Raw genomic sequence first — 17,462 nt, forward strand, 5'->3', positions numbered from 1 at the left:
GAGGCTCCCTTCACTCTGGAATAAAATCCCAGTCCAGGTTAGGCAGAGTCCCTCATTGACTCTCTTCAAGAGGAATCTTGATGAGTGGATGGGAGATTGTAGGTTTACCCCGGGTATCACTTCTGTTTCACTGTTAGACAGAGGCACGGTATACTAACCTCAAAAAAGGGCATAGCAAAATTAATTTAAAATGGGTGGCGAAAGCCAAACACACTCTGGCTAGGCTTTTAAATGCCCTAGGGCAGATAGCCTAGTATGAGCCTATGAACCTATGAACTACAACATACACAGATAGCAAAACATCATGAGAGAAGACAGGAAGTGCTGAAGTTACAAAATGCAGGATATAAAAACAGATTTAACTTTAAAGCTTGTACAACACATATTTATAGAACATTATACATTAGGTGTCCTATAAAAGCAGAATACAGCCCATAAGGTGGCTATATTGTAACTTTAATTGGTCATAAAACTGTACTACCCCACTCATCAGCAATTAAAACATATGCTGGAGGCAAGCTTAGGGAAAATATTTCTAACAAAATCAGTTAAAAAGGAAATTTCACATTGCAGCAAGAAGGCCTCAGATACAATTAAACACAGTAATATCATTAAATAAAGAAAACTCATCCAACATTGCATCCACATTAGACAAAGTACTTCATCCGTGGCATATACTACACCTTTGTTTTGCAATGCATCAAATTAGAAAACTATATATGTGAGCAAGTCCATAGGTTCACAGGTATATCCTAGGCTAATGACCATCAAGGCTATTCTAAACCTAGCCATGCAACCCAACACAATTGCATTCCCTGGTAACGTGTGTCTTAATGGAGGCTATGTTAGGATTGGTATGTCAGGAGGTTGCTAAAAAGTTATGTGGAGGGTATGTTAGTTAGGGAATGTTTACTGTTGGCCTCTGTCTATAAGAGACATGTGAGCCAGCCTGGGAATGAATTGATGATTTCCCATCCAATGCTAGTTAGGAAATGCATACTGTTGACCTCTGTCTATAAGAGATGGGGGGCTAGCGTGGGGATGAATTTGCAGTTTCCCATCCAATGTATACAGCAGAGCAGTGCAACTTGGACTTTGGACATATAAAAGTACACATATAAACAGAAGTGCAAGCAGTCATTTGTGAATGGGCCTACTACAGGTGTATGCTAGAAGCTTGTGGTATACCTGTTTGTTGCCAATTGCTTGAAAAAGCAAATATTCTAACTTCCACTAGCCTGATCTCCCATTTCAGCGTAGGCCTCCCAACACAAGATTATATAATCAACATAGCCCTATCAGACAGAACCTAAACCCTAACCAAAACTCCCACCCAGTTCCTAACCTCAGTTATCAGCCCCTTACCATAAACCTCCACTCCCTCTCCCTAACCCCAAAATCCTTGATCACCCCTAAACCTAAAACTTCATCCCTTCTCACTAAACCTTAATTCCCTGACCACTCCCTACCCTAAAACTCATCTCATGTTCTCTAACCTAAAACTCCAATGCCCCTTCTTAAACCTAAATTATCTTAATGCTCCCTTAACCTAAAACCTTTACTTCCTAACCCTAAAAGCTCCCTCCCACTGCCTAATCCTAAAACTCCTTTCTGATCCCTCCCTAAAACTGTTTGCCCATACTCATATATGACAGCAAGTAGAGCTCACTCCCCACAGCTGCTTGCCTGACCTCATATTCGAGTTCGAGCACCAACAGCAGGCTATATGATCTACAGGACGCCCAAGTCCCTGACCTTGAAATAATATTTTTTAATAACTTGGGACTCAAACATCTGAAGTGAACCCTTTGTAAATATTCCTTTTGCATTATAATAAGATTACTACACTACTTGGATTGCATGCAAGTATCATTTAAACACTCCATCTGGGGTGGAATAAACAACACCCACATATACAAGTTCTACTTACTGCATCATTATCATGAGTGGTTTATTTCCTTACATTTTCATTTGGCAACTGGATAGGTAGGCTGACCCATTAAAGTTTCTTTTTCAGCTATGATTCATATATGTTGCAGACACATTTTCAGAGAAGTACAGTGATAACATCTATATTTCTTTATTACAGAACATTATTATTTTTTTTTTTACGAAATGCAAATTGCATTAGTTCTGTTGAGCACCTAATCCCAATAGTTACAAAAATTAAAGGAGTTTTTTTAGATGGCTGTAGTTCTGAGCATTTTTTAGAACTGTTTAGTTTAGCAATGTATTAATCTAACCACCACACGAAATGCGTACAACCTGTGTTCTTGAGCTGATTGGGATTTAACAATTTTATTTTAAACTAAGGTATTTTCTTTTTATTAAGCACTGCACTTCAATTTTTTTGGCACCAATACTCTGCATTGACCTTTGCCCATGAGGAAAAGAAGCCCAAACATGTTGAAGTAAACAGTTTAGCAATAATTAGCATTTAAAATAAAGTAAATCATTAGCATTGTATTTTGACAATTTGCTTTTGAAACATTTTCACCAAGCTTCTAAAAGCCATCTGAGGCATAAGTAACCATTTAAAGAAGAGAAACATATAATAAAGTGTCTTATAGAGGGATTGTACCTTATATACCATTACACTTGGGTGTACCCCCACATTTCTTCCACTTCATATAATCCTTTCTGGACTCTCCCATGGAAATAAGACAGAATTGCATTCTTCTGCTCTTTGCAGTACAACCAGCTGCTGACTATGAATAAATGGGTGAAGGCAGAATATTAAGAGAGAGACAGACAGACAGACATTCAGGAACAGAGACACACCATCAATTCCAAATTTGTTTTTGCTGACTATTGTACCATCACAGGATGCAGTCAGCTACTTTGGAGTTTTGACACAACAGTAAGGACATAAGGATGACTACAAGGTTTTTAGCATGAGGCATCTCAGTGGGTGAATATTTGGCTCGCAATTGTTCCTACTTATGAATGTACAATTAGCCCCTCTTCACATCCTTACTAATGTGCATTAACCCTAACCACTGTACCTGACTCTAACCCCAATCCTATACCTCACATTGGGAAACATCCTTATAACACTATCATTACTTGGACAAAGTGTGTGATTTACTGATCATAAAAATAAATTTTTGAGATCAGTTGTAGTTTTGATTCACTGAATTTTATGTTACGTTTCTGATGTATCTGCATCAATCACCTATAATGCTTGTGCATACTGACAGATCAACAAATTGCACAAACATGGAGAAGATGAGGAAAGTAAAAAAAAAAACAGCTCTCATTTTCACACTTTTTCTCTTAGTCTAACCACCTTTACAAGATGCTGCCAATCTTGCAGTGGTGATAGTGTGGGCCTCAGTCAACTGACCACAGATAAACAGTAGGTTTCCTGAGAAAGGCAATATGTTTGCAATCCAATAAACCAGTCAAGTGAACACTGAAGATTATTAGACAGCAGTTTCAAATACTTGGTATACTAACAGAAACTGGTGACAGACAGGGATATAATGGCCCATCCAGTTACTCCAATTCTCCCTTCCTTTCTAGGGTACCCAGAGTACAGATCATTATCTTTTGCAGCTTAACTTCCTCACTGATTCTGCTGTGCATATGCCATGGCTTAAGAGCAGCATGATTTTATCAATACCAGAAGAAGCGTAGCTAAGGTGGGCTGAAGGGAGCAGCTGCCCCTGATGAAAGTATTAGGGTCAGCGATTGCAGTACTCACATTCATTTCTGTTATGGCTACTGCTTCTGCCATCAGGAGTGAAACACTTGTTTCAGTGCTTCACTTGTGAAGTTGCAGCAAGCAGTTTGCTCCAGTTTTTTATTTTTATTTTTTTTCTTGTTCACTTTGAGATAGCGCTCCTCCCCAGAACAAATGGGATAGGCAAAAAGGACCTAGCGCTTCTCCTTAGAAGAGATGTAGTGACCTGAAGAGCACCAGATTTCAGAATGGACCTTTTTTTGCTCTTCAGCTAAGAGGTGACAGATGTGAGATCAGGGAATGTCATGTGGTGCTAGATGAGCCAGGCACAGCTCTGAATACCAGCTTCAAAGGATTAATTACGCTCAAGCCCTAGTCAATTAAAAAAAAGAATGAAAATAAGGAGAAGCCAGTTTTCCATGGCTGACAGTCATCTGAAGACAGACTGTTGGGTGACAGACCTTGTGATATCTAAATACCTATTTCGTATACACTCTTGAAGTATAAACTGAATTCAAACTAATATTCTGTTCATTATAAAGTGTGCTGATAAAGTGCTTCTTTACACATTTATCTTTTGCAACTCATTTCACATACAGTTTTCTTCAAAGTATAATCTTCCCCAACTATTCTTCCATATAATAAGAAAGAAAAATTCTTCACCATTGCTGACTTCAGCTAAAACTTCCAAAAGAAAGAATTCAGATTTCTCTTGCAGGACCCTGTGCCCTCACCCAAAAACTCAAAATTTTAAACATCTACTCCCAAAGTCCATAAATCTTGGTAAGAAGACAAAAGATGATACAACATTTGTAACCTCTGGCTACAACAGGTCACAGAATTAAAGTTTTTTGTACAGCTCAGTAACAGTCAATCACCCAGCTACATTTAAGCTATAGTATAGTTGGTGGTAGTGTTTGACCAATACATTCACAGAATTAATAACATATTTTAATGAAAAAATATAGAGATGGACTGTTCTGATTTTGATCCAAGAAATTAGAATGTTTCATTCAGTCTTCATAAAATTGAGGGATATCTTTGCCTGTGATAATCATGTCTTCTGCTCCTTTACTGGTAATTGTTACTAGGTAAATGACTCCACCGCTGGACCCATCTCTGTTCATTGCCAGAGCAAGAGCTGTAAAAAACAAACAAAACAAACAAAAAAAAATATATATATATATATCAGAGAAAGTTACTGGACTATAAAAGAGTAAAAGATGTGACTAATACAACAGAGATAAATGCACAATCAACAATGAAAATTAATCACTACAAAGTTGCTTTGCTTATGACCTCTTGTCACACTGAATCTGACTCAAGGCATATATAAATATCCTGGAAGGATCTATCTATAGCATATTCTTTACGTAATCTGACTGCAAAGAAATCATCTACATTTTTAATTATGTTTATATTTTAGAGTATTTATTATCTAGTTGACAGAGTTTTACATTGTATTTTCTAGACCTTTAAAGGGATTGCTCAAGATAATACAAGGCCTGAACATGCACCACTTTATTTGATTTCACTATGGTATGTAAGCCATCAATGTATTATAGGAAACAAACATTTTGCTTTTTTCTGTTTAGTAGTAATCAGTTACAACTTACTGAGTGGGTGATAAATGTATGAGATATAATACGCTTTCAAACAACTAGATAAAAAATGTACTTGAAGGCACTTCACTCATGCTCTAAAATGATAATAAAATACATTAAAATGAACAGCCATTATATATACACAATCAGAAATGAAAGCATTACCATAAGGTTATCAGAGAAGAGTGGAGTAACTCCCTCCTAATTAAGGTAATGAGTGATTACAAGTCAGAGCATTTTCTTCAACTAAAATATGCATTTATCAAAAGCATTCTGTTTGTAATTTTTCTGCAACAACATTCACATTTAAATAGACAATATGGAATGACAGCATGGTGGTTGTCAATATAGTACCACGCTTCTAGTAGACAATATCACGGAGGTGCAAAGAGCACAAACAGCACAGTGCAAATTTACACCATTGTAAGGCATCCCAATTATTAAAAACAAAAAACAAACAAACAAAAAAAAAACAGGCAATATAGTAGTGAAGCTGGAGTTCATGATGGCATAATATTAAAAGGATGTGTCATGTTTCTGTGTCAAATAATATTTAGTGTTGCCACTATTCCAAATGCCCAAAGTAGGATATTTTTATGGAAATCTGAGGTTTTGCGGGGCAAATAACATAAACAATCACTGGAGTTCATTTTTTTGCCAAAATAAAAGCTCACTTTTGTAGAATTTGAGTAGTTTTTGTTGTTTCACATAATATTCCAGTCTCAGACACAGGTTCATAAGTTCAAAGGCTCAAAGGTAAGTACTGGACCATCAGTCTGCAGACCATTTCAAGCCTAGCCAAAAAACTATTCAAAATTTTCATCTAGTCTTAAGGAGGGCAAGAAAAAAGAGAGATTGTGGAAGAATTTGAGGCTGCCCATCCAATTATTTAGGTTTACTTTGAAGGTGGCAAGGGTGCTACTCTGTTTGACATGTAGTAGAAGTTTGTTCAAGAGGTGACAGATATGTTGGGGTATGAATTTATCACACCACCATATCTTTTTTTACATGCTGATGAACGTTTAGTTCCTTTAATTCAGTATTTGAGGTACATTAGTTCTGCAAAGAAAGAGGAGGTCAAACACGGTTGAATCTTTCATGGCACAAAAGGCTAAAGACAGATGTCCACAGAGGTGAGGGATATGTTGGGGTATGAATCAATCACACCAATGTATCTATTTACTGCTGATGAATGTTTAGCTCCTTCAACTGAGTATTTGAGGTACCATTAGTTCTGTGAAGGAACACGAGGCCAAATAGAGTTGTATCTTTCATAGCACGGAAGGCTAGAGACAGATCTCCACAGAGGAGTCTATAAGAGACTGAATACAGAGAAATAGCTGCCAGTCTTACCTGAAAATTGAGATTGTTGAGGCTACTGATTTTTTTTAGTTATGAATCTGTGAAGTCTCGCAGTTTTTTGATATGTTTACATAAGTACACATCACAAGGTGCATTATATTCAATAACTGGCCTGATATGAAAAAAGTAAAGGGGAATTAAGATTTCTTTGGATCTAGTGGAGATGCCTTTCAAAATTAGACGTGTCAAATAAAAGGCTTTCTAAACTACTGTGGAGATATGATAGTCAAATGATAAGGAATTATCAACAAGAGTGCCTAGATCCATTCTGTTTGATTGGAAAGGCTCATCCACTATATGATAAGTGACACTGTTTTGTTTACCAGAATGAACTATGCTACATTTTTTTACATTTAATTTGAGATCATTGTCCTTGCAACAATTGTTTACATGGTGTAAACCATGCTGCAGCAATTGTAAGTCAGTTAAAGATCAAATGACAGCAGCCAATTTACAGTTGTTTGCCTACTTAGTTAACCACAGGCCTGAAGAGCTGACTTGAAGGTCTGAGAAATATATGCTAAATTGGAGAGGGCCCAGGCAGTACACCACTGGTAACTTTTTCTGCTTTCTGAACAGGCACCTGCTAATCTAACCACATGGATTCTGTCAGACAACCAGGTAGCTGTCCACCTCACATTATAGGGATTTATATTTAGATTTACAGGCCTGTCAATAATACATACATGCGGAATAATGTCAAAGGTCTTGGCCAGGTATAGAAATGCTGTATGTACTGAATAACCATCATAAAGTGATGAGCAACCAGGGTTAAGACTCTTCAATATTCAGATTAATGAAGTCTGAGATAATGCACTCCATAGCTTTACATATGAGGTGTATTTCCCTATAGTTGGAACCATCACTACAAAGTTATAGTATCATCTTCTGTTACAACAAATAGGTAGGAATATAGGCTTAGATTAAAGCGGTTAAGTAGGGGTTCAGAAAGACCTTTTTGGCACTGATAGAGGCAGCCTGGTTTGTAATCAAGGCCCATGGATGAAGTATTCTTAAATTTTGAGAAAGCTAAGAGAACTTGTATCATCATAATTAAAGGGTGTGGCTGGGATTGAGTAAACTGTGGAATATCTATAACTTTGGGTGGAATAAAATCTGAACTAAATTTATTTGCTAGGATATTACATATTTCATTTGGGTCATATAGTGTAGCATTATTCTGGACTAGCTCTGAATATTGTTGGGTGTTAGTTCTTAACTTCCTGACATAGTTAAATAAAGACATGCCAACACATGTGAATAAGACTCAATTTTCAAGATACCTGACCCAGCCACACCTGAAGAAAAACACTTTTTTTTTTCAAAAGGAAGGGTACTGTGTGCTCAAGTTTGGAAGTGTTGTTTTTCATCATAGCCACTATGTATTCAGCATTGAACAACACAAGTGTATGTCAGCAGTCTTAGCAAGGTGGTACCAACAATATGACTTCATCTAGAAGGGAAAGAAAAATGCCACCTTTAGCTCCTGACAGTGGGCAATCTCCCAAGTTCAGCTACATCTTAATATCTTATCCATGAAAACCAACATGAATGGGTAACAAAGTACTCCCTAGGCACAACCAAACACCACTCTTAATCAAAGATGTCTTCCAATAACACGTGCCTAGCTCTCACTATGTTCATACAGGGGCCAGATAAAACACAGCAGTAGTCATGCCATGGTAACATGCACTTCCACAGGGCCTTCCAGAGTACTTGCCCAATGAGACGATCATATGACATCTCCAAGTCTACAAAACAAGTAGACTCTAATAATCAGACTCCCATAACCAGTCAAGCAACTGTGCAAGGCTATAGAGTTGGTCAACTTTTCTATGACCTGACTGTAATCCACATTATTCCACTTCAATAAAAGGGTCAGTTGTTGGATAGTCTCTTTTTCCAGCATTGTGGCAAAAGATTTCCAGGAAAGTTGAAAAGTGTTATTTCCCTATAGCTGGAGCACATCCTCTAGTCACTTTTCTTAAAAATGGAGACCACCACTACAAAGTTATAATATCAACTTCTGTCAAAACAAATGGGTAGGAATATATTTTTATAATAATCTGTGCATTGTGTCTATAGATGGAAAACAAGTTGGTCAACACATATTTTTCCCTTCCCAAACCTACCGTTTTAAGTTCAAATTAGACAAAGAATTAAAACAGCTAGCATTCACCATTCTTGAGTTTGTATAAAACTAGAATTTATTAGACTATTAAAATGAAATTAATGTAACTTAATGAGTAGACAAGTGCTGTGCAGCATTAACAAGGCAGAAAAATCACTTCCTATTGTCTGTCAATAATGTCAGGAAGGTCAAATAACTTTTTAAAGTCTAGTAACATTATTTTACATCCAGAACTCCTAGTCTGGCATAGTCTTTTTCAAAGGTCTTTTGTCCTGGATGAGAACTGTAGAAGCAGTTCTGAGTTCTGTGTCCATTCTCTGTGGAAACCCTACAACTGAAATAATTCCTTGTAGATTTATGCTGGCTCCTCTTTAGGCAAAAGTCTAATTTGATTGTAGGTAGACTTTGCTGGATATCTTTCAGGGCAAACTACATTTTCTTCACTGTAAAAGGATCTTGTTGCATCCGTGGATGACCAGGACCCTGAAATAAGCAAGACGAAATATCACAAGTTTAATTCCTGTACCACAGTGTAGACTGTATAGCAGTCTTCTGTTATGTAGTCAGGAGAGGCTTTTTCAGAGTTTATTTGTAGCTGTGTAGTTCTATATAGCTATCTAGGCAATTCAGAATAGATTTGTTGAACTGCTAATGAGTACAGAAGAATGAAATGCAAAGAGCGAATGAATGTTTGAAGAAGAAATCTCCCCACAAGTATATGTCTGTTCCAAAAAATGGGAAAACTTGGTATGCCTGTGTTCTCTGCTGTGGAATGATTCCAGCTGTAGTTGCCAAAGCATAACTCTTAGAGGAAACTGATTTTTTTTTTCATGTTTAAGCCTGGGAGCTCCTAGGTCCGTTTTACTCTACAAAGTTTATTACTTTGACAAAATTATGCTTTAGGAGAGAAAATGAATTTAATTTGTAAATATTAAATTTTTTCTAACATTCTATTTATCAGCTTTTTGACCTCATGACATTTTAATGCCCAAGAAGAAGACAATGTCCAGTTCATATGCACAGCTTTGAAGTCCATTCCTTTGAGTGGTACAATTTGGTCTGCATTCCTTTTTGTGAGCTGAAAACAGATACCAGTAGAGATAGCCAAGAGGCCCTTGTCTACTAATAGGAACAATATTCTTGGAATTGAGTCTAGCCTCTTGCACTTTGTTTCAATGTCACTGTGCTCTCATATACTCAATAGTGTTACAGTGGATATAAAAAGTGTACACCCCTGTTAAAATGCCAGGTTTTTGTGATATAAAAAATGAGATCACAATAAATAATTTCAAAACTTTTCCCACTTTTAATGCGACCTATAACCTGTACAATTCAATTGAAAAAACAAACAAATCTGTTAGGGGAAAAAATATAAAAAATAAAAAAACGTACAATAAGCTGGTTACATAAGTGTGCACACCCTTAAACTAATACTTTGTTGAAGCATCTTTTGATTTAATTACAGCATTCAGTCTTCTAGGGTAGGAGTCTATCAGCATGGCACATCTTGACTTGGCAATATTTGCCCACTCTTCCTTGCAAAAGCGCTTAAAAATCTGTCAAACTGTGAGGACATCTCTTGTGCACAGCCCTCTTCAGGTCACCCCACAGATTTTCTATTGGATTTAGGTCTGGGATCTGGCTAGGCCATTCAAAAACTTTAATTTTCTTCTGGTGATGCCATTCTTTTCTTGACTTGGATATATGCTTGGGGTCATTGTTGGGTTGAAAGGTGAAATTCCTCTTCATCTTCAGCTTTCTAGCAGGTGCCTGAAAGTTTTGGGCCAAAAGTGACTGGTATTTGGAAATGTTCATAATTCCCTCCACCTTGACTAAAGCCTCAGTTCCAGCTGAAGAAAAGCAACCCCAAAGCATGATACGGCCACCACCATGCTTCACCATGGGGATGGTGTTCTTTTGGTGATGCAAAGTGTTGTTTTTGCGCCAAACGTACCTTTTGGAATTGTGGCCAAAAAGTTCAACCTTGGTCTCATCAGACCATAACACATTTTCCCACATGCTTTTGGGAGACTTGATGTATTGTTTTGCAAATTTTAGCCAGGCCTGGATGTTTTTCTGTGTAAGAAAAGGCTTACATCTTCCAACCCTACCCCATAGTCCAGACATAAGGAGAATAAGGGAGATTGTTGTCACATGTATTACACAACCAGTACTTGCCAGAAATTCCTGCAGCTCCTTCAGTGTTGCTGTAGGTCTCTTAGCAGCCTCCCTGACCAGTTTTCGTCTTGTTTTTTCATCAATTTTGGAGGGATGTCCAGTTCTCTGCAATGTCACTGTAGACCCATATTTTCTCCATTTTTTGATGACTGTCTTCACTGTGTTCCATGGTATATCCAATGCTGTGGAAATTTTTTTGTACCCTTCTCCTGACTGATACCTTTCAACAATGAGATCCCTTTGATGTTTTGTAAGCTGTCTGTGAACCACGGCTTTTGCTGTAGCAGGCAACTGAGTAAATGTCAAGAAATTCCTACTAAGATAGCTGAACTTTATTTGGGGTTAATCAGTCTCTTTAATTAATGGCAGGTGTGTACCCATGAAGTCTAAATGCTGTAATTAAATCAAAAGGTGCTTCAACAAAGCATTAGTTTAAGGGTGTGCACATTTATGCAACCAGCTTATTCTATGTTTTTTTATTTTTTATATTTTTCCCCTAACAGATTTGTTTTTCAATTGAATTGTACAGGTTATAGATCAGAATAAAGGTGGGAAAAGTTTAAAATTATTTATTGTGGTCTCATTTTTTTTATATATCACAAAAAACCTGGCATTTTAACAGGGTTGTGTACACTTTTTATATTCACTGTATATACTACGGCATTATACAGCAAGAGGTTGACAAGGTTAATACATAGCAGTACATACACGGAAACAATTGATAAATTCAAGTAATACACAATAGTATACAAAATGCCAATAACAATAATGGCAATAATAATAATTATCATGACTATAAATATTAGTATTTATTTTTATCAAAAAAGGATTTGCTTCCTACACTTACATGTAACATTTAAGGGACACATCATATACTACTCCCAACCCTATCCTACAGTTTCAGCATCTCTAACTTGATCTCATACATACCTACAGCCTCTCCACTATTGTGATTACTTATTACTACTACAATGACTTTACCTACAGTGGTAGAAGACACCCCACATGAATTTTCAGATATTGGTGCCTGATTGAAAGGAATGTTCACATAGTTAACAAGTCCACTGATCTTCTGGCAATTTCTGCTTCCCAGTAGTAGTCATCTTGGTCCTGCTCCTGAGTAGCACAGCTTGACCAAGGTTGCAACTGCTGCTCCTGAAGCGCTGTTTGACATGCCAGAATCTCTTTAATACAACCCAAAAAATGTATGTTTTTCTCTAAATTTCACCAAAGCAGAAGTTCTTATTTGGCAACCACTGCCAGTGCAGACATTATGGCCTGTTAATACCTCTCAGCAGTAACTTCAGATTCTTCCACATGTCAAGAAAGCTTCCGTCTTCATCTTGATAGTTTCCCTCTGCATTGGGGTACCACCATGACAGGCAATAACCACCATCTGTCTACCATGAGAGGGTGCTGGAAAGTTCTAAGCCTGACCAAGAAGGGAATGATGTGGAACCATGAAACTTACTCAACATATTCACCCCAAAGTTCAACATACTTGGCACATTATGTCTGAAGTTTCTGTAACCCTGCCAAAAAAGCCTGAAGTATGGTCACTGAAATACTACTCCACTGTTGCAATCACCCGAGAATCACTCAAAAACTGACACCGTTCCAAACTCTTTTTTAATGTTTGGAAACAGGAAATAGTCAGATGGAGCAAAATCTGGCGAGTAGGGTAGATGGTCTATGCACTCAAACCCCAGTTTCATCAAAACATCCATCGTGTTTGTGAAGCCTTGTGAACAGGTGCAGTGTCTTGCAAAAAGAGAACTCCTTTCTGCAGCTTCCCTCTCCTTTTTTTCTGTCAATGGCTCCTTTAATCTGCACAGCAAGTTACAGTAGTATTCTGCATTAACTATTTGGCCCATTGGAAGATAGTCATTACACTTTCCTGATCCCAAAACATTGTGATCATGACCTTTCCTGCTGACATTTGGGTCTTGAACTTCTTTGGCCTTGGTGAACCTGAGTGCCACCATTGCATGGACTGTTGTTCTGTCTCAGGATTATAGTGGTGTGACCATGTTTCATCAACAGTAACTTGTCATTTTAAAAAGTTGGCACCAGCTTGACAAAAATGCCACAAAATCAACTTGGAAGTGTCCACTCAATGTCTTTTCACATTGGCATTCAAACATTTGGGCACTTGGCTAACAGCTTCTGCATACCCAGCTGCTCATGGACTATAAACCCAACATATTCCCTGGATATCTGTAGTGTCTCAGCAACTCTTTTAGCCAATATTCACCGATCTGCCAACATCAGGTCATGGACATGGTCAACAATTCCAGGAATTGACACCGTTTGAGGTCTCCCAGACTTTGCTGCATCTTCAGTCTTGAAATCTCCAAGCTGAAAGTTTGCATACTGCTTCTTCACAGTTGAGTAAGAAGGGCACATATCAGTCAATGTTTGCATCATACATTCATGGATTTCCTTTGGAATTTTCTTCTGCAGGAATAGGAACTTCATGACAGCTTGGAGTTCCACACTTGAAAATTCCACATTTTTCATTGATATTGTTCAATCAATGATTTAAAATAATGTCAAAACATAGCATTATGATTCTGTAAACTGGTACTTTACAAGATGAAATAACTCTCTTTCAGCTGCAGAGGCAAAATAATGCTCAGAATTTAGAAAGCTGGTCAGGCTTAGAACTTTTCAGCAACCCCTCGTAATCCTTGGTACCCCTTCAAAAACTGCGGTCTTGAAAAGGTTTCATTTACAGAGTGTCTTCAATCACACTCACAACTCCAAGTGTTCCCTGAAGGATGGAACTGAAATGAACTTGTACAGAAGCCTCTACTACATGCTCCTAAGTCACTATTAATTTGTGTCATCCAGGTCTGCTCAGCCCATATTTTATTTAGGAAATTCAGTGTAACACCAAATAATCCACTCTAGCTCTGCCCGAATGGCCAGAAAAAAGACTTATGTGACATACTTTCTGTAATGCTCTCTAGAGAAGATGCCACTGTAACTAAATCATTACATTGTGGCAATTTCAACTTCCACAGCATGAAGTTGAAGTCCCAAAAAATAAAAATGTGCATTCTTGGTAGCAAAGCCTTAAATGTTTTAAGAAAGGATTTAATAAAAGGGTAAACTGCAATCTGGGATACAAGCTGACAGTGCAGAAACATGAACTTTGGTAAACAAATAAGCATACCTATATTTAAAATGATGATTAAAACAATTTAGGAGCTTTGGCACTGGAGAATTAAGGGATCTAAGCTCTTCAGCGCAAAATACAATTCTTTTTCATTTTTCAAGATTTCCTCCCAGTCAGTGTTTCAGCTTACTTGAGAATCTTTTAACATCTATATGGAAAAAGTCACTCTTGAGAAATTAGATTTATTATCTTCATGCTGAAAGATTCTGACAGTTGTGGATGGGACGAAGCACGCTTTCTTACTGATGAGTTAACAGGGTACTGTGTTGCAACAGCGAAGTCACAAAGTGAGAAAACTGGTTATTTTGGCCAAGCTGTAGTTAAGAGAATTGAATTTGCTTTGTTTTGTTTTGCTTGTTTTGAGAGAACTTTCTGAATCACTGGGATCAGCTGAAATTAATTGCTAAGATGTATATCTCATAGATCCACCTTTTAAGTGTCTTTAATCATACTATTTGTTGAAATATTACAAGGTCAGGCACCATTCATGAGCTAGACATATTTGCCTGCCGATTCTGCTGCCCTGAAAGTGTACTGCTTTCCATACAAGTCTCAATGAACAGTTCAGTTCCAAATTCAAACTGTATCCTCAGAGAATTGAAAGGATTTAGTGTCCCTTGTTTGCTGATAGGTTAAATCACTATTGTGTTGTCTGTTTTAATTTGTTCTGAAATTCTGTCAAGGCTTTGTAGAGTGCTTTCATTTTTTTCAGGTTGATGTGAATTGTCTTTTCTAAATGTGTCTAATGATCCTGCACTGACAGACACCTGAAGTTTGATCCTCAAACATAAATTTGACAACTATATTGCAATCTGCTGAGAAATAGCAGAAAGAGCCAAAGACATCCCTTTGCTAGACTGCCTGGATACTTCCTCCAGAGAAATAAGTGATTTGTTCATAGTTACACAGCAGGCAAATGGAGGTGGAGGGAATCATACCGTAGACTACAGAAATCAACTCATAGCCTTAAACATCTGTATTAAAATACATCTGACCACATTCCTTATTCAGTTTAAAGCACCTATAAGCACCTTAAGAGGGGACATTAATTTACTTTATATATGACTCTAGATAGTTACAGTATTAAAACCAAAGATGACTAAACACATTGTCATACCTGCAATCAGATGCATATACTTGCATTATTATACTGACTAACTGCAATTGATATCACTTCTATGCAAATACTTTTTTTTACTTAGTTAGCTACATGTATATAATTTTTATCTACTTGTAAATGTAACATCACTTTTTATAATGTCTTTTGTTCTCAGCTCTCTTTGTTATTAACTACTGAGTGTAATCAATTTCTGTGTGCTCTATGTGACTTTTTTGTTCCACTGATGTAATATCAAATGTTGATTCTGTATTTTCCTGTATTGTATTGTATTGTATTGAAACTTATCTCCTTGGGTCTCCACTGAAGGTGCACTTCTAGCTCAGTTAGACTAACCCAGTTAACAAATGTCAAATAAATAATAAATAAATAAAAATACTATTATTGAAAATTGGAAAGTATTGATGGGAAATATTGTTAACTATAGTTACTGGAGAAAGTACAGTTGTGTACACTTACCATAAATGTAGATGTTTGAGTGTATTCACTGTTGCAGTCCTGACTTGTGGGATTTCCTGCTGAGAAAGCCCTTGGCTGGCCCGACTAATAGAGAAAACTCTTTCCGCCTCCTAGGCTGGCGGATGCCTTGACTGATATCAGTATGCTAAGTATAAAGGGAGCCAGCCTGCGTCATGGTTTCAGTATTTTCTTGTTCTCTACAAGGAGGAGCCCTAAGCGAACAAGAGGGAACTAAGGAAGAGGACCCTAATAGCAAGGTAGCCAAGGGTGGTGTCCCTTGACTGGATTTGTTGGTTATTAGTAGGCTACCTAGTAGTCTAAGGGGGGGGGTAGAGGGAGGGAAAGAAGACTGCAACAGTGAATACACTCAAACATCTACATTTATGGTAAGTATACACAACTGTACTATATTCTTCATGTTTCACTGTTAAAGTCCTGACTTGCGGGAAGATTCCTAAAGTTTGACTGAGGGATAAAGGAGATTATAGACAGGAGTATATGCCCTGTTAGATGACAATGGCAAATCCTGCTCTAGACTAAAAAAGGGCTGCCAAGTGGTATTGCTTTGTGAAAGTGTGCACTGAAGCTTCCTCATGTGCAGCCTGGCCAGGGGAACCATGAGAATGCATGAGGCCACATATCCCAGTGCTCGGAGAGACTATCTGGCTGAGATGCAATTTCTCTGCTGGACTTCTTGGAAGTAGTTTGTCAGGAGGAAGGAAGGCCTTTTGAAGTGAAGAGTCCAGGGTTGCCCCCCAAAAACTAAACTTTTGGTTGGGACAGTGTTGGATTTCTGAAGATATATTGTGAATCCCGGGGAGGGCAGGGTACCTTGGGTGAATTTCAGGTCCTTGAGGAGTTTTGACAGGTCTGTGGCCTGTATCAAGCCGTCATCCAGGTAAGGGTATTTGGATCCCCTTGTTCCTGCAAAAAGCAACTGCAGGTGCTAGACACTTTGTGAAAACCCTCGGAGTGGTAGATAAGCCAAAGGGCAGTGCTGAAAATTGATACTGACTGGAGCTTACCCTGAAGCGAAAATAGCGTCTGTGAGACTTTTGAACTGGAACGTGCAGAAAGGTATCTTTTAGGTCTAGTGAGACTATGAAGGCCTGAGGGGTTATCATAGGTAATAGCTTCTGAAGAGTCAACACTTTGAACTTTGAGACCAGGAGAAACTAGTTGAGGTTGTACAGGTCCAAGACTGGGTGCCAGTAGCCTTCCTTCCTGGGAACCAAGAATAGTCTGGCATAGAAACCTTTTCCTTTTTGATCTAATGGAGCTAGTTCCACCAGTCCCTGGGAGCACAGGATCTGAATTTGGGCCAAGGCCTCTGACGTCTGATTCTGGAGAATATCTGGGTAGCCCGAGTATTTTAAAGGCTCTTTGAAATTGAGTTTGTAACCATTTGAAATAATGTTTAGAACCCCTTGTCTAAAGTAATATGGATCCAGCTTTGTTTGAAGAGTGAGAGCCTTCTTCCTAGTCTTGGAGTGGGGGTGGATCAGTCATAGTTGCTCTATGGCAGGGGCTTGGGACCATGAACTCTCTTACCTGGGGGCGTCTGAAGTTCATTATCTGCTTCTTTGCAGCTGTTGGTGCACCTAGGGGGTCCTTTCCTGTTGTGGTTTCCTCTGCCTACTGCTAGGTTGGCAGGGAAATGACCAGTGTTTAGTAGGAAAGTTATTACTAAACATAGAAGGCTGAACTTGGAGGAAGTCAGCATAGACTTCGCTTTGTCCTCCATC

General features: G+C 38.0%; 1 protein-coding gene across 1 annotated transcript in view; it reads right to left on the reverse strand.

The window, feature by feature from the left end:
• Positions 1-2,064: 2,064 nt before the first annotated feature.
• The window catches only part of LOC122811460 (proteasome subunit beta type-9-like), a 203,749-nt gene continuing 188,351 nt past the window's right edge, over positions 2,065-17,462 (reverse strand). Inside the window, exon 6 of the mRNA XM_044083314.1 lies at positions 2,065-4,826. Within this exon, the coding sequence (XP_043939249.1) occupies positions 4,699-4,826 (128 nt within the window). The 3' untranslated portion in view covers positions 2,065-4,698. The remainder of the gene's footprint in view (positions 4,827-17,462) is intronic.

Source organism: Protopterus annectens, chromosome 9.part0 (assembly GCF_019279795.1).
Source record: "Protopterus annectens isolate FY-2018-M chromosome 9.part0, PAN1.0, whole genome shotgun sequence".
In the NCBI taxonomy this organism is placed as follows: domain Eukaryota; kingdom Metazoa; phylum Chordata; order Ceratodontiformes; family Protopteridae; genus Protopterus; species Protopterus annectens.